This window comes from Tasmannia lanceolata, unplaced genomic scaffold (assembly GCF_043159265.1).
Source record: "Tasmannia lanceolata isolate RefF3 unplaced genomic scaffold, GAP_Taslan_0.1 ptg000002l, whole genome shotgun sequence".
Classification (NCBI taxonomy): domain Eukaryota; kingdom Viridiplantae; phylum Streptophyta; class Magnoliopsida; order Canellales; family Winteraceae; genus Tasmannia; species Tasmannia lanceolata.
This window is the reverse complement of record NW_027518679.1, coordinates 26,636,938-26,664,638: the sequence shown is the minus strand read 5'-3', so window position 1 is coordinate 26,664,638 and position 27,701 is coordinate 26,636,938. Positions and strand designations below refer to the sequence as shown.

The 27,701-nt window shown below is 37.5% G+C and overlaps 1 protein-coding gene across 1 annotated transcript; it reads right to left on the bottom strand.

The window, feature by feature from the left end:
• LOC143848873 (transducin family protein / WD-40 repeat family protein) lies at positions 1-26,822 on the bottom strand. The gene is made up of 13 exons (XM_077357953.1): positions 26,698-26,822; positions 25,831-25,924; positions 25,277-25,420; positions 25,086-25,201; positions 18,755-18,909; positions 14,268-14,356; positions 13,434-13,980; positions 12,660-12,809; positions 3,693-3,886; positions 3,463-3,542; positions 2,255-2,366; positions 651-725; positions 1-566 (listed from the first exon to the last, which is right to left on the bottom strand). Exons 2-13 carry the CDS (start codon positions 25,918-25,920, stop codon positions 408-410), a joined length of 1,911 nt encoding a protein of 636 aa, XP_077214068.1. The 5' UTR covers positions 25,921-25,924; positions 26,698-26,822; the 3' UTR covers positions 1-407.
• Positions 26,823-27,701: the final 879 nt, after the last annotated feature.

Here is a 27,701-nt window from a genome sequence, read left to right as displayed (position 1 = left end):
AAGCAACAAAATAACGGACATGAATTATTTCAAAAAGAGACTTTCACCAAATGGAAATCTTTAACAATACCATACTGCCGAACATATATTCAATACAATCATGTAACCAATTGAAGAAATTTATCACTAGCAAATAATAGGAAAATGTGAGGCAAAATTATGTTTTTAAGGCTGATGCTCCATGTCGTCATCATCGCTACCAGCTTGGGATTCATCCTCTTCTTCCCATAAACAAATTCGTCAGTATCATCATCTTCACTCTCATCCTCAAGTTGTAGAAACTTATCACTAGCGAAAAATACGGAGAAGTGAGAGCCAAAATTATGTTTTTAAAGCTGATTCTCCACATCATCATCACTACCACCTTGGGATTCAAAATTTATCACCAGCGAATATTACAGAGAAGTCTAAGGCTGATGTTCCATGTCATCATCACTACTAGCACCCTGGGATTCATCCTCTTCTTCCCCATAAACAAATTCGTCAATATCTTCATCTTCCTCTTCACTTTCATCCACCTTTTCATTTGATATTGCTTGATGCATATTATGTCCAGCCTTGTCGATCTGAAAAGATAAGATTCTATATCAACCAAGTCTGAGAAGAACATACTATATCAAAATGAGGACGGGAAAGAAGCGACTCTCCACCTGTGCCATAATGAGTTGCAGGCGACCAGATAATTGTAAAAGAGGTTGAATAGCTGCACATTTGAACCTTGTCATCTGCAACAAAAATACAAGACTACTGAGTTACTATATTTATAAATATATATATGAGGAAATGGTTTGTGAGCAGCTGCTCAGATAAGCTTATCTGAGCAGAGCTCACAAAAATAGGGGGGCCACATTATTTGGATGATCCAAAGCATTCATTTGATAGGCCCTCATATAGATAGGGTGTGCCAAAAAAATCAGCTCCATGGGATCATCCTAACCCTTCAAACTGTGGAGGCAAAATATGGACAAATTTGTGAAGACGACTGCTTTTAATTTGAAAATTTCTCAAATTAAAAAAAAAGGCCGGATGTTTGGACAACATATTAATAGTGAACTAATTATTAGATAACATTGATGAAGCCAAGCCAGGAAGTTAAGTCAGATCCTGCCACAGAGATGGGTTCCCTTGTCCGTCCCCAACTCAGAACCCATTTGGACAACATATTAATAGTGAACTAATTATTAGATAACATTGATGAAGCCAAGCCAGGAAGTTAAGGCAGATCCTGCCACAGAGATGGGTTCCCTTGTCCGTCCCTAACTCAGAACCCATTTGAAGCTAACTTGTACTCTGCTCTATTGCTCCCGTGCTCACTCCCTCCGCTGAGGGCTTAAGTCAGGAATTCATCTCTTCGTATTTTAGAGCATCGAAGGACTGGATCTGTAAGGTTTTGGTACTAAAGGATTCACAGCCATTCATATTTGCAGATGTCTTCACCAAAGGATTCGCAACCGAACACTAGCACTACTTAGTGGGCACGCTTTAGTCACTTAGTGGCAAATTGCTACCATGTCTCATAGAATGAGCTAGCATGAGGGGGGGTGATAAAAGTGGTCAAAATCAATGTCCATAGCATTTTGGGAATTTTATATGACTTACCATTATTGTTATGTTGGATAGGATTGAATTTATACTCCCAATTGAAATCTCTTTTCTCTGGCATCTATCTCTATATACTTATCATATTCTAGCAAGATTTTACACATGAAGATAGAAGAATAACCCATGATTATGAGTGGACACCATAGTTACAAAGTTTGGATTCAAGAATAATTTGACGAGACAATTGTTTGAAAAGATTAGGAAATGTTTGGGAAAAAATGTGGAAAAGATGTATGTTTTTCACATACATTTATTATTTGTATTCTTATTTTTAAAAATAGGACAACAAAATGCGTGAAGTGATGGTAAGTGCATCTGATTTCTAAAGTAGGTTGTTAGTTTAGTTTTTCTACAATATGTTTTCATTAATTTTGAACTTGTGACAATATGTAGAAACAGTTTATAAGAAATTGATGAATTATTTGTCAAGTTCGTGTCTAATTGAAAATTTATTTAATTCAAAATAAGCGAGAATTTTTGCATTATAAGGATTTTTTTAAGTTTCAAAAGTATCTTAAAAAATTCAGATTATTTTCAAGAATTTTTCAAAGAATTTTGCAACTATGGTGGTTAGAAGGGAACACGATAAAATAGCTTCACTTCATTTTATAAATAAATTATAAAATAGCTGCTAAATTGACATAAATTATACCTCATATAAGATTTCAAGCATCTGGGTAGAGGCTTCTTGAGATATCACATAGTGACTGTGGTTTATTAATATACCGTGTATCCATGGAAGAACATACTTTCCACTGCTAGACCTGTTGGATAGAGCAAGCATTTTAATCAGCACAAATAACATTAATGTATAAAATAATTTATTCCAAGGGATGTAGCTCACTGACATGTATGTTTCAAAGGAAAAAGAATGCATAATTTCAAAATAATAAAATCATTCAAAAAGCAGATTGTACAGCTTGACCATTCAAAAAAAAAAAAAAACAGATCTTACAGTTGTGTGGGCTTCCAATGATATATACAGAAGAGCTATGAAAATATTATCACGAGCTGAAAGAGAAACACTTTGCCAAGAAACAAATTCACCTAAATACTTTGAAACAAGTTTCCATTTTAATGAATAATGTCCAAGGTGTGTGTAATCATGAATAAGTACACTCATTATAAGACGGTTACTTAGGGCTTTAGAGTTTACCTTGCATGAACAAGTTTGCTAATTCAGTAATTCAGCATAGTTTAGAATGTTGTCCGTAAAACTTCATCTCAGAAGCCAAGTGGCATTTGAATCGGTAGAGAATCATATGGTAATCTTGGTTGTCGATATACATAACTTTTTGTGATTATTTTCTTCCCTTTTAGCCTTTTCACTGATGGTAAGACTTTTTATTTGATGTACGCCATTTCCTGATTTTCAAAAAAGAAAAGAAATTGCATGCCATTTCTTGATGTTGTTAGAGCAAGATCCTCGTATGTCAGTATGACTCTCTTTGCCCATTGTTTGGTTTCATTTTGTTATCGTTTCACCCATTTAATGTTTTTAAAATTTTTCATGATGATTTCGTGTTTTTCATTGATGTATACTGTTGCATTCTATTATTTAGCAAGATTTATGTATGCATGCTTCTATTTCCATTTATTACTTTTTCTTTTTGCTCATTTTTACTTGTTTTTTCCTTTTTGTTTTCACTTTCTCATCGTTTAACTAAAACCTAATCTTTTACAGAAAAAAAATATGTGATGAGCTCCCAACATAGGCTGTATGTACTATTCCCAAACTCTCAACAGAGAACGAACAATCATGAAGATTGTCAATTGAAACAAAAATTATGTCACACTCTCTAATGCCACAACCCCCAACTCAGACTTAATAGAATTAAAAGAGAACAGAAATTAAAAAACCTTGATTTCCACATAGCCACCAAGACTTTCAGAAACTCGAAGGCATCATTAGGGCTCATAGACAAAATAGCTGCCTTTATCTGATGGAAATGACATTGAAATGATTAGTAATGGAACACAGAAATGGTCAATGTGTGTGTTTCAATTCTTTTGAAAAAACAAAAATGTTGAAGAGTTGAGAAATGCAATAATTTAAAAATATTGTTTACCAAATATTTTAAGAAACAAACCTTCTTCGTTGGCACATTAGCTTCACCCAATAAGTGGGCATCACTTAAAATAGTAGAATTCGGAGCAATGCCAGTAAAAAACCTAGAATAACTTTCGCTATTAAGGTGATCTTCATTATCAAGGATTCCTAATGATCTAAGCCTATCCTCCATGCATATCGCACCGGTATCAACATGAACCTTTTCCGGGTCATCTGTAAAGTCAACATCAAAAAATAAAAATAAAAAGAAAATAAATGACTGCGGAAATTTACAGAATTCATTCTTAATAAAATAAAAATGCTAGTAGAATAAAAAATTATGCATATGACAAATCTAGATGAAGATGTTCAAAAAATGGTACTTGGTCAAGAACTCACACAAAGCAACATTAGTTTTACTCAATCAATTCAATGACTAACCTGGCAAGTTTTCAATCGGCCCTGGCAAGTTAAACGAGTATTTGTTTTAACTCGTTATCCTTGTTGTCAAATTCCTTTCATTTCGTCTGAAGCGGAAAAAGCATATTGTATTGCATAGGAAAATGGTAAAAAGAAGCCACCAAAAATGCCCTGATTGGAGATTCTTACCTTACCAGACCATTTCGTTGGGATTCACCTATACTGGACGAAACAAGACGAAGCGCGCACACACACACATAGAGAATGAGAAGGGGTGGAATAAAGTAGTTGGAGTTCTTTCCCTTTTTTTCTTGGTTTTTTGGTACCTATTCCAGTGTATTTGAAAATGAAATGACTCTCAGTAAGAATGTGTAGTAAGAGTGTCTTGTTGTTACTTACTTATTTCTATTCCTAAAGTTTCATTGAAGCGTAATGTAGTAAGAATGCCTTTTTTATTTAGAAGCTTAATGTAGCCTAATGTAGCTTGTTGCAAGTAAAACTTTCTTCTTGAAGCGTAATGTAGTCAAACTTTTGCTTTAGATGAGAATGGTGTTGATATTTAAAGGCCTACTACTATTGGCATTGCCATGTTTTAATAGTAGCACAGACTTGGATTTGAAATACAGGGTCTCTGCTTTCTGTCATCTCTCTCCTGTAACCATAACCCATGCATTTTCCAAATGGAAGTGTCAGGCTCAACCATGTTTTGATAATAGGCGCGAACTCATTTCCTTTTCTAAAAGGTGCTGATGAAGCAGACACTACCATGTTTTTATAATTGGAAAAACCCAACTTGTCTTTTCTTTTTTAAACATGTATCGAGTACTAGAGTTACCAATATCAGAATCCTTTCAAAAATTATCCCCATTTTTTTTCCCAAGTATTTTCACAAATTTTTGTTGTATCATTCCTGAATTTTATGAATTATTATTGGCGGGTTAAAAAATCAAAAGACAAGGTGAGTTATTGCAATTAACAAAATTCAGGAATGATAGTTAGTGCGAATATCAGTAGACTTATTCTTTTTTTAGGTAATAATAGTGGTGCAACTTGGGCTGGGGGCTGGGTTGGGTTGGGGCCAATCCTAGCCCAACCTGAGGAGCCAAAACCCCAGCCCTAACCCGACCGAGCCAAGCCGAGTTTTGTCTACAAGACGTGCCATATTTCTGCTCAAATGTTCCCCATTCTTCCTCACATTCGTGCATGTTTTTCTTGAAATACCACCTATTGTAATCCTTACTAAACTCACTATCAGAATCTCGCATGGGTGCAATATGCTCAACCATGTAAATGTCTCATCTCTCTCATCTGCTAACAGCGCACATCCGAATAAGGTAGATTGCCTATGATGGTTAACTTCAGTAAATGGTGCGAATGGCATCTGAAACCTATTCGTCCTGTAGGTCACATCAAATACAATGACATCAGAGAAGGCCAGGTAAGCATTCCTCGCCCGTGAATCTGCCCAAAACATGGATCGCAAATTCCCCTTGTTATCCATCTCCATGGCAAAATAGAAATTTGGGCCTTCTGCTTGTCTCTGATGGAACTGTCGGACAACTAGGAAAGCTTCTTGCCCCATATTGTTCCGCCTACGTACTCTCACGTGGGACACAACTTGATTTGGTGTGACAGTACTAGCGTTAGATGTGGAACTAATGAACCTAGCAATTTTACAAGCTTGAACCCCTTGTCAACTGAGACTGTCTATCAAATTTTCGGTGACCACATTCTTAACAAACTTATTATGTGAACGGTACATTTGTCTTTTGGCAGGAGAGGTGAGTTCATGACAATGTTTGGCTTCAAATTTAGACACAACCCACATCTCATTTTTCTTTTTAATCTCCAACTTGGCTTCACAACCCTCTCTTACACTTCTACGCAGCTTCACTTATTTTCCTACTTGCCTCTTATCTTAGTATTTCTGAACCCCTCTCTAGCACAAACAAATCTCCTCGTTATAATATCATGATTTGCCTTCGACCTTTCGGTCTTGGATTTCCTTATACCAAAACCTGTGGCCAACCCATAAAGATTATAAAACTCGTACGCAGCTTCTACAGTGTCAAACTCCTGATTAACAAAGGGTTCCTTAAATACATAGACTCTCACCATCATCTTCACTAGGGGTACTAGTGTTACCACTACAACTCCTAGTTGTGAATAGAAAGTAAGGCACCCTCATTTGGATTTCCCCCTTCCTCATCCAAAAGTAATTGATTGCCAACAGATTCATTGTTTATTAACCCAAAAGCTTCCCCCTCCTCATAAAAAAGTAACCTATTAGCGTCGATGTCATCAATTGATAACCCAACACTTTGCTCCAAGTTAGTATCCATCATGTAGTCTCCATTCTAATAAGAAAAACCACAATCAAAAGAAATAATTATCAATTCATTGTGGAAACTATAATGGCAAGCCAAATTAGAGCTAGACAAAGAAACTCCAAAAAAATTATCAGTTCATTGTGGAAAATAAGAGAGAAGGAAGAGTATCACTTCATTGTGGAAACTATAAGTTCATTGTGCAATTATCAGTTCATTGTGGAAACTATAAGGGCAAGCCAAATTGAGCTAGACAAAGCCCCTAAATAATTATCAGTTCATTGTGGAACACTAACTCCAAAGAAAAAACTATGCTTTCAAGTACAATTAGCATTTGTATGACAGTTTGACTGTCTCTGTATTCATTTGATTCAAGATCTTCCAAAAAAGTTTTATTTTTAACAAAAGAACAAATCAGTGCTTCTTTTCTTCGCAATCCGTCTCAGTTTGACTGTCTCTGTATTCATGTGTAAGCTAGAAACCCTAGCTTTCTAGCTAGATTTCTAGAGACGGCATGAATAAATCCACAATGAGCTGACACACATGAATAAATCCTAGATTTCTAAAAACCTTAAGAGAAAAAAAATGCTGCAACACATGATTTATAGATTTCTAGAAACCCTAGCTTCATTTGTTCCATATAATCCACACATGAAAAAAAAGACAATAAACAAAGATGAAGAATTCCAAACCACTAAAATGGCTGAAAAAGAAAGAAAAATGGCCTTGTAACCCACTAAAATCACCCCATTCAGCCTTGCAAACTACTAAAAATGGCTGAAACCTCACCCCATTCAGCCTTCCAAACCAAAAAATAGTTCCATTGCAGAAACCGCTAAAAATGGCTGAAAAATCCATTGCAAAAAACCAGAACAAAATTTCTAGCCATTTATATGAGCTTCAAATGATTTAGAGAAGAGATGAAAAAAACCCTACCTTAGAAATCAGAGAAATCCAGCGGAGAGGGAGTGCCGTCGGAGTGCTCTTTTGAGAGGCCTCGCGAGAGAGAGTGGAGCTCATCGGTTTTTTTCATCCAATGAGGGACTCTCGTTGGGTTTTTAAAAACCCTAGAATCTGTGTGTGTGTGTGAGAGAGAGAGAGAGAGGGTGGAGATGTCTCGTTCGATTCTCGCTGGGTTTTTGAAAACCCTAGAATCTGTGTGTGTGTGTGTGTGAGAGAGAGAGAGAGAGAGAGAGAGAGCGTGGGCTGGGTGTTTGAAAACCCTCGAATCTGTTTCCGTCGAATGAGGGTTTCTTTTATGATATGGGTTTTAAGTTTGTAGGGCTCAGATTACACTGTATTTGATCGAACGGTTTTTTAATAGGGAGGAGTAGATAAGCTTATCTAGGGGACCGACTAGTAAAACTTTCCTCATATATATATATATATATATATATATATATATATATATATATATATATATATATAGAAAACGGTTTCTACACACAAGTGTAGATAAGTTATCTACACACTAGCTTAAAATACAGTGGGGGGCCACATTGTTTGGGAGATCCAAAGCATTCATTTGATGGGCCCTCACATAGATAGGGTGTGCCCAAAAAATCAGCTTCATAAGATCATCCTAACCCTTCGAACCGTGGAGGCAAAAAAATGGACAGATTTGTGAAGGTTTATACACTTCCATTTTACCTCCACAAATCATAGGGTTGGGATGATCCTATGGAGCTGATTGTTTGTGGACACCCTATCTATGTGAGGGCCAATCAAATGAATGGTTTGGATCACCCAAACAATATGCCCTCCACTGTATTTTGAGCTAGTGTGTAGATAACTTATCTACACTTGTGTGTAGAAACCGTTTTCTCATATGAGTGTGTGTGTGTGTATAACCTATAAAACTAATAGGTTGGATGACTCAACTAACAATGGGATATATGGTTTGTGAACTCTAGCTCACAAACCATATATATATATACACACAGAGAGAGAGAGAGAGAGAGAGAGAGAGAGAAAACGGTTTCTACACACAAGTGTAGATAAGTTATCTACACACTAGCTTAAAATACAGTGGAGGGCATATTGTTTGGGTGATCCAAACCATTCATTTGATTGGCCCTCACTTAGATAGGGTGTCTACAAAAAATCAGCTCCATAGGATCATCCCAAAAAATCACTGTATTTTAAGCTAGTGTGTAGATAACTTATCTACACTTGTGTGTAGAAACCGTTCTCTCTCTCTCTCTCTCTCTCTCTCTCTCTCTCTCTCTCTCTATATATATATATATATATATATATATATATATATATATATATTCAGAGGCTCTTCTTTTGTTTGATAAAATATGACGTTGGAGAGAGAAGAACGGAGGAGCGTAATACATAGAAAGTTGTACATAAAATATCTCTGACTATAGAGGACACGTATCATGAAAAAATTCTAGAGTCTCGATTTTACCCTTGCATATACGAACAAATATATACAGCAGCTCAGGGGTGAATGGTAAAGAGTGAGAGAGAGAGAGAGAGACACACGTACAAATAGGGATGAGGGGTAGAATCTAATCTAATAGATAGACGGAAGGGAACTACACTGACGTGTTAAATGGACAGAATTTCAAAATAATCAAAAAATTCTCCCATTTTCTCTTATGCTATATATATATATATATATAGAGAGAGAGGAAACTGTTGGTGCGCTTAAGCTCACCAAACTTATCGTGCGCTTAAGCGCCCAATCACATGGGGGCCCACTTTGTTAGGATGATTCAAAGCATTCATTTGAAAGGCCTTATCATAGATAGGGTGCGTACCAAAAATCAGCTCCATATGATCATCCTAACCCCTCCATTTGTGGAGGACAAAATGGACAGACAGTGTTTGTCCACAAAACTGCCCATTTTTGTCCTCCACAAATGGAGGGGTTAGGATGATCCTATGGAGCTGATTTTTGGTACACCCCCTATCTATGATAAGGCCTTGCAAATGAATGGTTTGGATCACCACAGAAAATGTGGGACCCATGTGATTGGGGAGCTTAAGCGCACTTATGGTGCGCTTAAGCTCACCAACAGTTTCCTCATATATATATATATATATATATATATATATATATATAGAGAGAGAGAGAGAGAGAGAGAGAAAAGTGATGCTACTCGGTCGAGTAGATAAGCTTATCTGAGGTATAGCTCAAGAACACATGTGGCCCCACACAGAGGAACACTTTCCTCTATTCGTGGAAGGGCCTTCCAAATGAATGCTTTGGATCCCCCCAAAAATGTGGGGCCACTAAGCTTATCTAAGCTATAGCTCAAGAACACTTTCCTCATATATATATATATATATATATATATATATATATATATATATATATATATATATATATATATATATATATATATATATATGAGGAAAAGGATTGTACGCTCGAGTGTACCAAGCTTATGGTACGCTCGAGTGCCCAATCACATGTGGGCCCACTTTGTTAGGATGATCCAAAGCATTCATTTGAAAGGCCCTTACATAGATGGGATGTGTACCAAAAATCAGCTCCATAGGATCATCCTAACCCATCCATTTGTGGAGGTCAAAATGGACAGACACTGTTTGTCCACAAATCTGCCCTTTTTTTGCCCTCCACTTTTGTAGGGGTTAGGATGATTCAATGGAGCTGATTTTTGGTACACACCCTATCTATGATAGGGCCTTGCAAATGAATGCTTTGGATCACCACAAAAAATATGGGACCCATGTGATTGGGCACTCGAGCGTACCATAAGCTTGGTACGCTCGAGCGTACAATCCTTTTCCTATATATATATATATATATATATATATATATATATATATATATATATAGAGAGAGAGAGAGAGAGAGAGAGAGAGTACACACTAGTGTAGATAAGTTGTCTACACCCTAGCTTAAAATATAATGGGGGCCCACATTGTTTGGGTGATCCAAAGCATTCATTTGATGGGCCCTCGCATAGATAGGGTGTGCCCAAAAAATCAGCTTCATAGGATCATCCTAGCCCTTCAAACCGTGGAGGCAAATATGGACAGATTTGTGAAGGTTTATACACCTCCATTTTACCTCCACAAATCGTAGGGTTGGGATGACGCTATGAAGCTGATCTTTTGTGGACACCCTATCTATGTGAGGGTCAATCAAATGAATGGTTTGGATCATAGTTACCAGGGTGGGAAACGAATTCGGGAAACGAAACGTGAAACGGATACGGGAAACACATGAAAAAAAATTACAGGGGAAACGAGAAACAATAGAAAATCATACTAGAAACGTCTTATGATGATGTGTTTTTTCAAAAATGATTTTCGTAAGTTCCACACATGTTTCCTACAGGTTTCATATGCACTTTCTACTAGTGTTGTATACGTTTATCACGCATTTACACATTATTTACATAAGTTTTCCATATGTTTCCCATGTGTTTCAGAAACATTTCTCCAATTTTGTATCATATTTTAGAAACTTTTCCGAAACGTGTTTCCCTCATTTTAGGGGAAACGAGTTTCCCAACCGCGCGAATCGCATTTTATGGGAAACGGGTTTCCCACCCACCCAAGGAGTTTTCGGCAACTATGGTTTGGATCACCCAAACAATATGCCCTCCTGTATTTTAAGCTACTGTGTAGATAACTTATCTACACTTGTGTGTAGAAACTGTTCTCTCTCTCTCTCTCTCTCTCTATATATATATATATATATATATATATATATATATATATATATATATATATATATATACACATATATATATAGAGAGAGAGAGAGACACACACAGAGTGAGAGAGAAAGAGAGACAGAAGACTAAGTGCCGGGGAAGCGTGTTTCCCATTTTTGTGATTCCCATAAAATTAAAACGATGGGAAGCGACGAAGAAGCACGTTCCCATTTTGGGGAAGCGTGATTCCCATTTTGTGGAAGCGTCAAGATTCCCGATTCGGAATCGCGATTCCTCGATGCAGGGTGCGATTCCTGCTTCCTTGCTCAAATTTACATATAATAAAAAAGATCAGTGTTGGAGAAAATTCTTTGCTGAAAACACCCCCAAAAAAAAAATGACTCGACAGAAACTTGGCAAAACAGCTTCATAAAAGATAAAAAAAATACTCATAAATCATATAAGATATGTGATCTAGAGCCTACGGGTTGTTGGAGAAAAGGTGTGGTCGTACAACTGCCGACGCCAGTCGTATGGCCCATGATGTTACACAGAGGTTCATAACTAGAAGAAAAGGAGCAATAATTCTCTAGATCTTGATGCACTGACTAGTGATTGAACTCTTGAAACACATCAAGAAAGGAAGGAAGAAGATAGAAGAAGAACATAGAACTAGAGAGGAGAGGAAGGATTTTGCGGGTTGCAAAGTTAAAACCCCACGAGTCCCTTACATGGCTCTAAATCTTGACTGAAACAGTTTGTTTCGACTGAAATATTTCGATTTCGGCTGGTACCGAAACGAAATTCACGTGGATTCGAAAAAAGACAAGATTTCGCCCGATTTCAGGATTCCATTAATGTTTCGTTCAAAACATGCGAAACATGCAACTTTTTAGATAAAAAGCAAAGTTTCTGTCAATATGTAGACATTTTGACAGAAACCCTGGCAAAAATGATAAAAATTTCGTATCGAAATGTTTCGATGATTTTACACAAGATTTAGGACAAAATTTTGTACCGAAACTGAAATGTTCCCGTTTCGCTGATGCCCGAAACTGAAATTTAAAACCATGGTCCCTTAGGCTTAATATATATAAAATAATTACAAGACTGCCACCAATAAGTGATGGTCCCTATAGGTGACATTACGTGAAATATATCAAAATCTCGACTCAACTGTCAATGTGTTCGATAATCTTTCTCGATAATACATGTATATGACATTGCCTAGTCAGTTAATCATTACACAGCATGTTTCAGATAGTAAATTCACAAATGAAATCAAGTTCTTTAATTCCAAATCAAAACTATGGGGTTTTTGTTCCATCTAACACTATATCTTACTATACTAGTCTATATTTATACTAGATAAAAAGAGAATACTTGGTTGTTTATTTGATGAGATGGTCAACCCTTATCCACATTATAAGGTGATTTGTAATGCATAAGTAGAGAACAGAATCAAAGATATTCATGCATAATAAGAGACAAGATGATTATATCACTCTTCAAACAAACAATAGTAAAACTCATACATTGCTCTCTCCTCCTCCTAATATTCAAAAAAAAAAAAAAAAAAAGGAATTGACTCCTTCCTGAAAACAATGTTGTGCCTACCTTTGTTACTCATGAGCCTAAATTCACTCTCGCTGTTGACCAGAACATCAGAATGCCGTTTATTATGCTTTCTTTTTTTGTCATGAACATCATAGAGCTTTGGAATTGGAAGGATGGCATCTTCTGCATTTGCACGGTCTAAAGCAGTGACTGTACAATCAGTACACAAATAATTAGTGTCCCGAAAAGATGTTGAATACAAATGATAACCAGCTTCAATTAGTAATGCATGTTAAAATGTTGGAAATTCTCACATAAAAAATCTGTGGACTTCTTTGAAAGCATAATGATTTTCAAAAGAGTCCCATATATGGATATATTTGATAACACAAAATGTGAGTTCAAAAGAGCACCACAAATAGAAAATTGATCGCACTGGCCTTTAGCTTCTATATCACAAATATCTACGATATTTTAAAATATCGCGTTTCCCAAAAAAATATTTCATTTTTATCGCGAAATTTTGATACAATCACAAAATCCCGAAATAATCTCGAGATTCTAGAAATATAGCGATATTTTCATTTTATCATAAAATATCACGATAATATCATCATGATATTTATTTTTACTATTTTTCCCAATATAAACCCAAAAAAAATAAGAAAATTTAATATATCCCAACATTTTCCCTTGCCGAGAAATTCCCAACAACGATATTTGTGACATAGTTTAGCTTTAAATCAAGGTTTATCACTTTATTTCCATACAATACATCAAAGAATAATTTGTTCAACAAAGCATCAGAGTATCAGACAATCATATGCAGACTACCTTCAGTTTGTAATACTCGTCGTTTCTGGGAATCCAGAGAATTATCCATTGGCAAAAGAACACCATCCCTTGAGCTTTTTAAGTTTATATCTATACCATGTTGTACTGTGAGTTTATCAAATGATGGCTTTATTACTGAACCATATGCAGCGAACACTACTCCAGAGGCAGGTCTCACAATGCCTTGTAATTTTGCGGCAAATATTGTAGGTATTGAAACCTTGTGATTCTTTGGGACGGGAGCCTCAAAAGACAACGAGATCTTTGTAGGTTTTGTATTGCGCAATTCTTCAATGTTCCTTCCATACCAAAAATAACAAAGACCTAACTCTGAAATAGCTAGAACATAAAACCCTAGATCATCTGTGGGCCCATTGTCAGTGACCTTACTGTCGAGAAAGACAGCAGGATGATCCATTGAGAGCACACAACTGGAAGATTGCTTTTTGCTACCATCAAGTTTCCAGACTGCAATATATTTTTCACCAATAGCAGAAGATAGAATGTATTTTCCATCTTCAGTGAAGACCATACACCGAACGGCAACCTATACAACAGCCAAGCGCATAAATTAATTGATAGAAACTGGAAGCATGGTTTAAAATTTCAGCCGAAATCCGAAATTTCGGCAAAATAGAATCAGTGCAGATTTTTACGAATTTTGTTTTTTTACCGAATTTCAGTAGAAATTTCCGAAATTTTAAACCTTGACTGGAAGCCGATGACTACAGTAACATAACCAAAGATCCAACTAAGGTAATATTCATAAACAAAATGAAGAAAATAAAAAAGGATATGTACTACAAAAATAATATTGAAATGGTTTATACTCACAGGATGGCCCGAAAACTTCCTCATCCTTTTATTATCTGAACAATTGAAAAGTTTCAACTGACCAGCTGCTGTGGCTAATGTCATCCCATCTGCCAAGGAGGATTAATTACCTTAGTAATATAAATCTCAAACAAACCAATAAAAAAAGTCTAAAATAACAAAGAAAGCGTAATCTAATTTTCAGAGACATTCACAAAATCAGGGTGTTCCCAAATATTAATCAGGTGGCACATTTTCAATCACTGGAGCTTGCAGTCCAACCAGCATTAGATATGACATTTCCAGATGAGAGAATAAAGAGGGGGTGGGGAGTAAAAACTTGTAGTGTTAATCCATTTCACTTATGCATATGCAATGAGACACATTCAGGCTGTATGCATTCATTGCAAAGAAAAAAACATGCAAATCAAAGAAACATGACAGCCGTGCCAATTGAGCTAAGCCATAGTTACAGGCATGGATATAAATTTCGGTTTCGGTCCCTACCGAAACCGTTTTTTTTTTTTTCAAATTTCGGTCATTTTGGCTGAAATTTTTTCAATTTCAGTCAAAATGACCAAATTTCGGCCGAAATCCAAACCGACATCTGAAACTTTCAGATTTCGGTTCCAACTGAAATTTTGGATTTCGGCCGAAATGTAAAACAATCGTTACAAGATCTCCTAAACTGAGCCAATCATGAATCCATTTCTTACTACAAGTGAACGGAATGTACTGGTTTCATCAGGTTACTATGTAAATTTATAAGTTCAATTTGTGTAAGAATTTTAGTCCCAGGTGTATCCCTAAATTCTACAGCAGCATATTGGGTTCTTTCGACAGTTAGCAAACTGCAACCAGCATATCCATGTACCTGTTGGTTCCGGGCAAGCTTGGATAAACTTCTTTGGCCATCACAGCCCAGTTTCCAGGATCTGACACCTCAGAGCTCAGAGGTAATAACCCTCAATATGAAAATAGGTTCTCCAGCTCATAAAAATTTCCTACAGTTACAGTTGGATTAACAAGTTTATCAACTATCTTGTTTGCTTCTCTATGAAATGAAAATCCAATATGACAGCATTGGACGAATGTCATAAATCTCATCAGTGTGGCGAATAGTCACCATATTGAGCCATCAGATACATTATCAAAGTCTCTCTGATCAGCCACAAAACAAATTGATATTTCAACTTAATGCTTAACCACCTTCCATTACACCAAAATTTTGTCATCGTGAAATTTATGAAACCAGATGGTCTAGACATATAGTAAAAGAAGAGGCAGCATTGCCTTTGTCATCATGACATATTCCTTCAAAGCCTTCTGCGCAAGGATTGTCATGACCGTTGCATTGCATGGAAGATGAGTATTATCAGGTAATTAGGCAGAGTCTTGGAAGCACGAAGCGGGTGCGGGGAAGGGGAGTCTAGAAGAGTCTAAGGTTAGGAACACTATGGGAGCGTTTATGTAATATTTTCTTTGTGTTTTTCAAAATTCAAGTACATCAAAAATAGTAATTTCTAACCATCTTCATACATATCTTTCAAAATTTAAGTACATCAAAAAGGAATAATTTCGAAGCCATCTTCATTTTCATGCCCTCTTTACTAATGCCTTTTGAAGATGCTTTTTTTTTTTTTTGAAAATTGACATTTATTATTCCAAAAAGTGCCTAATAAGGGACAAGTTGTCCCCAAAAAGGCTACAACAGTACCGCCCCCTACATAAAGTAGGATTAGCTTACATATCCGTTATATGCTACCCATCCCCATTACATTACCCCATAGCCTAACTTATATCGGATCCAACATAAGTGCCATATTTGTGGGCCCCACCAAGTCAAAAATCCCGCTCGAAGACCTAGAGCTATTGTGCGCCCCCTAACCGAGCACGATAGCAATTTATTCTATCGTACGCCAGGTCATCTTCTTCGGCTGCATTTTTAGAGAGAGAGAGAGAGAGCCAGTAGTCTTCTCCAGCAGCTCTCCCCGTTGGCCACCACCTCCAGTCCTTCCTACATCTCCACCTCTTAAACCCAACCACCAACACCATCTTCTTCAAGATCTAAACCCACCTCCACCACATCCCATTTTCTTCATCTCATTCCGCCATTTTAGATCAAAACCCATCTTCACCACTCGATCTCCGGCGGACTTCATCTCGCACCATCACCAAACCCTGGCAGACCCCCATTAAGTCCAGCCTCAATGGCCTCCCGATGGCCTCCACGGTCTCCAGATCCGACAATGCATGGACCTCCCACAGCCTCCAAATCTAGTCTCCACGGCCTCCCACGACCTTCCAGATCCGGTCTAAAAGGGCCTAATGACGGCCTCCAGACAGCCTCCCAACCTCTCGATGACCTCGCTTCTCTCCACGGCCTCGCTTAGCAGCACCAACAATTTATCCGGCCTTTAATGCAATTCTGAGGCTTCTAGTGTTCTCTTTTACAAGGGGACTTCTTTACCCTCACCCCTCACATTTCCGAAGACGCTTTTGTGCTTGTTCCAATGAAGTACTCTGAAAAGTTGGAGGTTGATGCAAGAAAGTTGATGATGGTGGGGGCTGATGGAGTAATAGGAGCAGGTTGGGAGCACCATAGAAGCGTTTCCGTCTATTCAAGAGTGCCATGTGTCACGGGCCTTCTGTTTTAGCAGCGAAATAACTTGTGCGGCGCCTCAACAATCAACATATGTGTATGCTGAGGCAAGCCTTCAACCGTGCAAGGCTCTGAAGGCCCTACAGCCAACACCTCTTAATGCTTCATATGTGCACACAATCTCCAAGCTGTTCAACATGCTACTTGGCAAAGATCTTGACATGCACTTCTAGATACTTTGCCAACAACCACCAAACCGTTCATCAAGCTACTGACCTTAGACTTGCCGAGACCAACTCTGAACCCAATTTCGTGATCAGCCAGCATCATGGGTACATCGAACATCAGGCCTTAGAGCCCAACGCAAAGTCCATCCAGTACGAGGCAAGACAATGCCACACACAAATCTGCCAACACAAAGGCTTGGTCATCCAATAAGCAGGATGCCCCATGGACTGATCCGCAAGGTGTACACCTTGCGAAGGCAACCGAGGTCCCCCCGGCACAAACTCATGGAAGACCTAGAGATTGGCCTACCCACAAGTCGTACCACGGTGCAAAAGGCAAGTAGTATAGCTAGCCCCCTGCACCAGTCCGTATGCGTAATGCATGTCGGAACCCAACCCAGCATGCATTGTCTTTGGCCCTCGTCCTTGACAAAAGAAACTGGAGCATCCTTGTGGATAAACTCTCAGTCTGCACCCAAAGCTCCCTTAGGACACACACATGAGCTGCAGTATGATTTCCTGCTGTGTGCCTCACATGCACAAGCAAGTCCTCTTACAGCCCACAAGCAAACCACCAAGGTTCTGGCGTACACCTGCTAGGCCTATCGGGGAAGAAGTCAGTATGTCACGAGGCCAACTCCTCCTAAGGAGTTTGGCCAACCAACCCTCTCAACCAGGAGTGCCCACCAAAAGTTCTATTAAAGACTACCGCTAAAGAATTCACTAGACATTGATGGCCCAAAATGCCAACTGAGTCCCTGTGACACGGAGTGCTCTCGAAGATTGGGTTGCCCTCAACTGTTTCCCCGTCACACATGAGAGTAGTTTCCCTCCTAAGGAGCGCTAAATCACAGTTCTAGATCAGCAGCGGCACTCATGAGGAAGATTCCTGCTTCTAAGGGCTGAGTTATTCATATATCATTTGCTCATATGGAAATTTGAATTCAATTATAGGTATGTATACATAATACATGTGATTATTGCATGATAGCCTCACGCCATGCTTCGGACAAATGCACATGGACTTTTACAAGCTGAAAGCCCAGGAGGAGTCCAAACCATATTCAGCTCTGGACCGAAAGAAAAAAGCTCTGGAGACCTCAATCGTTTTATGTCAACGAAATGGAGATTGCATGAGTTCATAATGAACATGAAGTGTCAATTAGAATTCACATCGACTGAGGTTATTTAACAGCTACACCATATCTGTAGAAACAATACTGATATTTGTTTTATGCATCAACTTCCTATCAAATAAAAAACCAAGTATTTTTCTAGGAGTGAATCGAGGAGGTAACCTTCCTATGTAGACCACAAAAGAAGGTTCTTTTCAAATAAAGCTATACCACGTTGCTTGAGACAGCAGAAAGAGCAAACCCCCCAAAGAGTGGTCTTTTCAGCAACAAGGAAAACATGTCAGCATATCATGATCAGTGATATTCTTGAGATCAGAGTGTGTTTCTAGCTATCCTCTAGATGACACAGACATGTCTACTACCAATCAGAAAGGATGGTTCTGCGGACACTATTGTACATAAGATAAATTATAATATATAATATACCTTGGAAATAAAATAACCAACAATAGTCCAAGGTAAAGCAATGGCAGAATAAATAAGTGCACAGCTTTTAAAATATGAACAGTGAACAACTAGGTACTTAATTTGAAGACATTGTACCAGGAGAGATTGACATGGAGGATATTGCTTTTGTAGATGCTCTAAACTTCCCTAAAGGGCTCCCTGTCATCGAGTCAATCTGGCAAACCATGCCATCCACACCCGCAGTATATATGGATGAACCACGTCCAGAAAAGGCAATGGCATTGACACCGCTGCCCATTACAGAAAACATTGTTGTTAGATGATGCAAACACAATATATGCTACCAATTGTACATACCAATGGACTGATAATAACAGATGAAATAGAAGATATAATAGTTAACATGCAGTATACCAATTATATACAGGGAATTAACATATAGGATAAATCTGGTACGTAAAAGAAAAAAAAAGTTATTGTAAAACAAAAAATAGCAATAAAAATAGGACAGCGCCTTTTCCATGCATACATGACTAAAGTTTGCATAAGGAAGAAGTTTTATTCATCATAGTGAATTATGTCCTCAGTGAGATAAAGCTTCTATTTCCGAAATGTAAGAAAGCATTTTTCACATCTATTTAACTAAGCTTCCTTCCGAAGATGTTAGCTAATGCCAAGACTATTCTCATTGTAGTGGACTTGACTACAGGACTGAACCTTTCCTCATAGTCAAGATGAAAATGCTGGTTATACCATTTGCAACTAGAAAGAGAAGGAAAATCAATGTAAAACAAGTGAAATCATCAATAATGATAACATAAAATCAAGAGCCAAAAATAGAAGCAACAAGAGTTGGTCCCCAAACATCGGAATAGATTAGTTCTGTTAAAGTATAAAAGATAAATAACGCCCTTCTCCAATAGCTTAAGCTTTTGGAGAAGTTGGTTAGTTAACATGGTATCAAAGTCAAAGGTCTCGAGTTCAAACCTCCCGGATAGCAAAAATCCACATGTGCCACGTGTTTGCCAAGTGGCCAGACGTGCGGGGGAGTGTTAAAGTATAAAAGATAAATAACGCCTCTCTCCAATAGCTTAAGCTTTTGGAGAAGTTGGTAAGTTAACAAGTTCAAATGAAAAGGTACTATTTATTTGATTAAATGAAGAAAAGGACAGTTGATGAAACTTTTCAAGCTGAGAATTGTACCAGCTGTCTTATTGGGGACTTATTACATGGAGAACTAAAAGACTATGATACTAAAGAAATCGAACATTGGTGTGTGCAAGATGATGATGCTAAACAGCTGGAGAGAGAGAGAGAGAGAGAGAGAGAGAGAGACAGAGACAGAGAGAGAGAGAGAGAGAGAGAGAGAGAGAGAGAGAGAGATGTGATGTGATGTGGAAGATATTAGAACTTCAATGTTGGATTGTGAACAAGATCATGTCATCCTGAAACAAATGGTACAGACAAGAGATAAAGATTGCCTGGCGAAACTCTTGAGCAAGTAGATTCCCCAAACTCTAATCCTTCACAAAGACAAATGGAATAAAAACAAAGTAACAAAGAAACTGTGTAGAAAATTTGGAAACAGACATAAGTTTCTGATGAGTGCTTGGAACAACATAAGCATCAAAAACATGAAGTGAAGGATGAACCATATGTGATGAGTAAACAAGACCCATCCACATGCCAATTCGAGAAGAGCTGGAATAAAGAACTACTGATGATAAAATACACTAATCATTTGAAACATGATAGGTGTCACCTGTATCTAGCACCCAAGAAATTTCAGAGGGAGTCGAAATAGAAAAATCCCTCATTCGATGATTGAGTGGCTTCAGAGAGTTCCGTTGATACTAAGCATTGAAGCAGTGATAGCAGTCCATGAGAATATGATTTTGTTGTTGACAAGTATGACATCCTGTAGTGAACTACAGTGGATGAGGGGATGGAGTCGGTGTTGGAGCATGTGAATAGAAAGAGGCCAGTTGATGTTATGTGTCCACTGGAAGTGCAGGTAACACAGTCCATGGCAGGCGAGTTGGATGATCAAAGAGATAACTAGGTTTACAGATAAAAAAAGGTTGGATTAGGGCTTTTGAAAAGAAAAGGAAGAGTGGGTTAGGGTTTTTGCAAGAATCTAAGTTTAAACTCTTAAAATATAAGACGACAAGATTCAAGATGTGATAACTCAAACAGTGGAGAAGACTATTAGTCTAAGGACTCGGGCCTAATAGCGAAAGGCAGTACAAGAAAAATGAGTCTGAGAATTAGGGTTTCATTAAGATAGAAGAAAAGAACAGAAAATAAAGAGTGCACGACTAAGACCTCATATCTGATAGAAGAAGGGAGCGCCACAAGACAAGAAGAGGAGAATTAGGGTTTTGAATATACGGAAGAAGAAAATCGAGAGTCGGGGTTTCAAAATTTGAGAAATACCTCTTTGAAGAATAGGAAATCTCAACTTGAATCTTTGATCACCTTTGCTCTGAGACCATGCAAAGACTTTCATAATTTGAGAGAGTGAAATAGAAAGTGGAGAAAAGAGGAGAGAACAAAAGAAATTCATTGCCTTTGTATAGTGTTCTCTTAATAAGTTTACAGCTCTAATCACTAATTTATATATTGACATAAAGTTGAAGTAATTATAAGACTGTCACAACCAAAGAATACTATATAACATGTGCGACTTATTGGATATTTCTGATAAGAAAGATGTAGTATCTAGTGTCCATCAACACCACTGCTTTATAGCTTCGATCACCATAATGAACCCTAGCAACGAAGCCAATAGGTTCAATATTCTCTCCGCCATATGATACCAATTGAAAACAAATCCCAAATACCAAGTAGAAGATGAAACCCATATAACAAGAAGCGGTCTGGAAAGCTAAAAACACAATGCAGACATGATACTCCAGCAACTATTAGACTAGGGGCACCATCTAATCTCTAAAGCAACCCAAAAATTGGTTATCACAATCTCCCAAATAGCAGGAACTCAAATTCATTATCTAATTACAAACATTGTCCTACCCCATGTTTCCCATTGTGTAACGTAATTCGAGTAAAAAGTGACAACCTCCAACATCTCCCAACTGATCCTCAAACGCCTCCTAAAGCTAAAATATTCCTTTTGTGTTTCTTTCGCATTTCAATGTTCTTTTTTTCTAGTGTTTTTTCAAGAAAAGGATAAAAAGGGAAAAAATTTATGCAAAGAAAGGCGATACAAGAGTTGGACCCCAAAAGTTTGGGTATAACAATGCCAAAACGAAAATAAAATGAGAAGGGGATCAAGGGTAACAATACTAACTGAAAATCAGATAAATATTACAAAAATATCTAGTGAAGAAGAGGAATGCACCAAGTCTTGACTCTTGACTTCAATGAAGCTTCAGAAGCTTCAAGTGTTCTCAATTCACATATAATCTACAAGGCAAAATTCGATGCCCCCTTGGTCTCATTTAGAGTGGAGAGATTTACATTGAAAATGTAAAAAGAAAATAACTCCTGATACATTGAAAGATAAAAGGAAAATAACTCCTGATGCTAAGTTCTGAACATGCATCAATTTTGAGCCATAATAAAAAAAAACAATCTGACTAAACCCAAGGTTACCGATGGGAGACCACAACTCAACTCAACTAAACAAAGCCTTTATCCCAAACTAGTTGGGGTCGGCTAAATGAATCCTTTAGAAAAAAATTCATGAAGAAGGTGAAAGGAATCTACCCGGCTCTAGTTGGGTTCTTCTACGTGGATCTCATTTTCTGTCATTCTATCCTATCCAAGGTCATTCTATCCTATTCTACGTGGAGACCACAATTTGAAGAAAAAGATGAGAGAAGATGAGCCCCTCCTTGGCTTGGAGAAGTCAAAAATGCCATTCAGATGCTATGTAATTTCGTTTCAATCCTCCCCTTATATTTTGTCAAAAATATACTTTATCTTTCCTCCAAGTTGATTTAGAACATCCCTCCCCTAAACTTAGAAGTCAATATCAAGATTTTGAGTTGCATCAAAATTACATCAGCTCGTGCAATCTGTGCCAGACACTAGTGATGAGCCCAGTTGGCACTCAATGCAGAGCTTTTGATTGTTGAACTTAAGAATTTGCACAAATATATATATATATATATATATATATATATATATGAGGAAAGTGAAGCTGCACCGCCGGTGTAGCTAACTTAGCTACACCACCGGCTTAAAATACAATGGGCCCACATTGTTTTAGTGATCCAAAGAATTCATTTGATTGGCCCTCACATAGATAGGGTGTCCACCAAAAATCAGCTCCACAGGATCATCCCAACCCTTCAAACTGTGGAGGCAAAAATGGACAAATTTGTGAAGGTTTTTACACGTTCATTTTTGCCTCCACAAATCGTAGGGTTGGGATGATCCTATGGAGCTGATTTTTGGTGGACACCCTATCTATGTGAGGGCCAATCAAATGAATTCTTTGGATCACCAAAACAATGTGGGCCCATTGTATTTTAAGCCGGCGGTGTAGCTAAGTTAGCTACACCGGCGGTGTAGCTTCACTTTCCTCATATATATATATATATATATATATATATATATATAAGGAAAAGGATTGTACGCTCGAGTGTACCAAGCTTATGGTACGCTCGAGTGCCCAATCACATGGGTCCCACATTTTTTGTGGTGATCCAAAGCATTCATTTGCAAGGCCCTATCATAGATAGGGTGTGTACCAAAAATCAGCTCCATTGAATCATCCTAATCCCTCCAAAAGTGGAGGGCAAAAATGGGCAGATTTGTGGACACACAGTGTCTGTCCATTTTGACCTCCACAAATGGATGGGTTAGGATGATCCTATGGAGCTGATTTTTGGTACACACCCCATCTATGTAAGGGCCTTTCAAATGAATGCTTTGGATCATCCTAACAAAGTGGGCCCACATGTGATTGGGCACTCGAGCGTACCATAAGCTTGGTACGCTCGAGTGTACAATCATTTTCCTCTCTCTCTCTCTCTCTCTCTCTCTCTATATATATATATATATATATATATATATATATATATATAGATATATATGAGAAAACGGTTCCTACACACATGTGTAGATAAGTTATCTACACACTAGCTTAAAATACAGTGGGGGCCACATTATTTGGGTGATCCAAACCATTCATTTTTAAGGCCCTCACATAGATAGGGTGTCCACAAAAAATTAGATCCAGAGGATCATCCTAACCATTCGAACTGTGGAGGCAAAAATTGGACTAATTTGTGAAAGTTTAAAGACATCCATTTTAGCTCCACAAATCGTAGGGTTGGGATGATCCTATGGATCTGATTTTTTGTAGACACCCTATCTATGTGAGGGCCTTTAAAATGGATGGCTTGGATCACCCAAACAATGTGGGCCCCCACTGTATTTTAAGCTAGTGTGTAGAGAACTCTCTACACATATGTGTAGGAACCGTTTTCTCTCTCTCTCTCTCTCTCTCTCTCTCTATATATATATATATATATATGTATATATATATATATATATATAGAGAGAGAGAGAGAGAGAAAACGGTTCCTACACATATGTGTAGATAAGTTATCTACACACTAGCTTAAAATACAGTAGGGGCCACATTATTTGGGTGATCCAAACCATTCATTTTTAAGGCCCTCACATAGATAGGGTGTCCACAAAAAATCAGATCCATAGGATCATCCTAACCATTCGAACTGTGGAGGCAAAAAATGGACTAATTTGTAAAGGTTTAAAGACATCCATTTTACCTCCACAAATCGTAGGGTTGGGATGATCCTATGGATCTGATTTTTTGTAGACACCCTATCTATGTGAGGGCCTTTAAAATGGATGGCTTGAATCACCCAAACAATGTGGGCCCCCAACTGTATTTTAAGCTAGTGTGTAGAGAATTCTCTACACGTATGTGTAGGAACCGTTTTCTCATATATATATATATATATATATATATATATATATATATATATATATATATATATATATATATTTATTCAGAATTGGCAGTTCATCAGTTATCTAATTTCAGATACAAAATTAAAAAGACAGTAAAATGTCAATATTAGGTTGAATGATTTCCACATAAATGACACAAACAGAATATTGCACTCAGGTAGCATTGACATTTCATATTAAAACATAGAGAGGAAATTTAGGCTGCATTCTTCAATGCTTCTCATTCTCGGAACTTCAGTGAGGGCAAAACAGGCAGAACAAAATCGCTTGGAACAACTTAGCCTCACTCCGAGACTTCATTGCAAATCCAAGCCAAATGCTGCTCGAGAGTCAGAAGAGGACAGTACGGTTCGGATTTGCCAAATGCCATTCTCCATTTTTTTAGTTCTCCGCAATGAAAAAAGCCCAAAAGCTACGCCCAAAAGAGTTGAAGAACACAACCTTAATTTCCACTTTTTGATACCAAAGGAATGCAGAGTTTCGACAAAAAACCCACCCAGGATGGCAGTCACTGTATCTCCACTTCAACTGTCCGGCAGAGACATCAAGAGCTAATACATCACCACTACCTGTCCCTAGTACTAATAATGAATATCCATGCTTTCTCTTCTTCTGCAAAACGTAAACAAAATTCAGGTCCCAAAAAGCCAGCCCCATTAAACAATGAACATTATGTACAACACGAACCTTATAGTCTAGCGAGATCCACTTCATGCATGTATAATCAAGTGAAAGATGTCCATTTTCAGACTTAGCATGCAAATATGTTCCATCACTTGAAGGGATATCTGCAAACTCAGTCTGTACCTGGCCCTTCAAAGTGTCCCAAATCTGAGAACAGAACCAAAAAAATAAGGAGAAAAATTCATTTGCATGCCTAATGTATCCAAATCAGAGATGAGGTCAACTAAAAATAAAATAAACTCAATATTTTCCATAAAAAGGAAGTTTCATCTAAATAAACTAATAGAGTAGAAAATCAGTCATTTGTATGACTTTAATCTCGATTTTGATCCCCAAAAAAGAAAAGATATCCTAATGGGCTAATGGTGCAATGTATGGAAAGACACTCAGATCAGATCAAAGCATGGGCATGTATAATTGAGCCAAAAAAATAAAGCTAAACCATCTACTAAATTTAAGTGATTTGCTTATTTTGAATGACAAGCATTTTAAAAACTCATAAAAGTTCAAGTCCATTACATAGGTTTCCAGCAAGAAAACAAGAATCAGCAACTTACCTTAATTCGACCATCTCCTGAAGTAATAGCAAAAAAGTCCAAAGAAGGACTAAACGATGTCAAGAGGTCTTTGATATTGGATGAGGCCATAATCCTGAAAAAAAAGGTGGAACTGCTTTATTTTTTATTTATTTTTTCAATGGTAGGTAGAACTGCTTTATCTATACATCTGATCAGCATTCCATAAAAGATTCACTCCCTACAATCGATGGCATCAGTTACTATCACAATCATTCAACACTATCAAACTTCATAAGGATCAAATTCAAATTAAAAGATACTCAATAATCATTTGGCAAAAAGCAAATCAGAACCTAATGCTTTCTTCCATCGATTCCAGGTTATACTGTACTACTTCTAGAACTAAGCAAAATGAAAGAAAATAAAATAATTAGACCCAGTCTAAGACTGCAAGAACACAACTACAACATAGTTAACAGATACCTATACATTAGAAAAGTTGTGAAAGAAAAAAAAAATCAGAGTCTTAATCATATCAAAACAATCTTTCCTCAGCTGTAATTAATGAAATGAAAGATGCCCAAAGTTTAAATTAAAACCCTTAATTTAAATTATTCATATTTTCAAATGCTCCTTAAGAATAGAACTGCTCCATGGATTCATTAAATTGTTAACTTCCTTGACTGTGATGTATACCAAAACTTAAAAAATGTGTCATTCTAGTTAATTTTGTTCTGTAAACAACAACAATTCCATTGCCCCAATATTAAAAAAAAAATCATGACATGAAAAGTGATGATAACATACCCTAAGCCTCTCCATCAACCCAAACACAAGAAAACTGAGACGAAATAAACAAAGAAATGTAGATTTGAAATGGGTTTTTTTTTTTTTTTTCTGATGTACCTCAACTTATCTACAAGCTGCTGAGAATCACAATCCTTCTGCCTTCTGAAATGCCAATCTCTCTCCAACCTAAAACCCTAAAACAAGCTCTGCCACTATTTAATTCAATTACATGAAGGTCATTCTGTTTTCGTATTCCAGAAATGCCCTTCTAATAAAATGCTATATGTTTACCGGTTGACGATTTTTGATACTGGCTAAGGCAGGTTGCGGGAATGAAGGTTTATAAAATGACGAAAATATCCTCTAGCCGACGATTCCTCACGTTCTCTCTCACTTATTAGTGTTATTTTTCCTTTCCGCAGATTTTACAAGGTGTAAACCGGTAGAGTCCATAACTTTTTCAAAAGTATTGTACGGCCCACGACATAGGATGATCAAAACCGTCCATTTGGTGGGCCATACTGTATATAGATTGTGCCCTCTGATTTATAGAGGAAATAGGTTCTGCCCAAAAAAATCATTTCCTTAGGATGATCCTAGCCCTATGATCAATAGAGGAACAACGCATTTATGAAAACCTCTTTATATCGGAGGATTAGAATCATTCTATGGAAATGAGTTTTTGAGGTACAAGCTATTTACGTTGTGGCCCACCAAATGGATGGTTTGGATCATCCTATGGTGTGGTTACGGATGATTTATTCTAGGGGTGCAACTCAGGTCGGGTTCAAGGCGAAAAAAAGTCGAAGTCAGGTCGGGTTGGGTATCCTTCGGACCGGTTCGGGTTGAATGCGTGGGCAACCCGATTCGAGTGAAATCAGACTTTTTTCTTTTTTTTTCTTTTTCTAGTAAGTTTAAAAACTCAGGTTGGATCGGGTTCGGGTTGGAAAAATGGTCCTTTAGGTTGGGTCAGGTTGAATGTTATTGAGTTGGAACTCAGATTGGGTCGGGTTCAAGTTGAGTAAATGGTTCCTCGGGTTCATTCCAGTCCGGCTAATTCGTCATTTGAAAAAAAAAAATTAGTCCTGCTACCTGCCATAGCCCGTTTTAAAAATCGTCAA

What these genes read in the sequence shown, in the direction of transcription:
- LOC143848873 (XM_077357953.1), bottom strand. Translation starts at nt 25,920, where the DNA reads ATGGCCTCATCCAATATCAAAGACCTCTTGACATCGTTTAGTCCTTCT. An exon ending in CAGGAGATGGTCGAATTAAG is followed by an intron (nt 25,421 to 25,830) that starts GTAAGTTGCTGA and finishes TTCTGTTCTCAG; the next exon opens with ATTTGGGACACTTTGAAGGG. An exon ending in GGATCTCGCTAGACTATAAG is followed by an intron (nt 25,202 to 25,276) that starts GTTCGTGTTGTA and finishes TACGTTTTGCAG; the next exon opens with AAGAAGAGAAAGCATGGATA.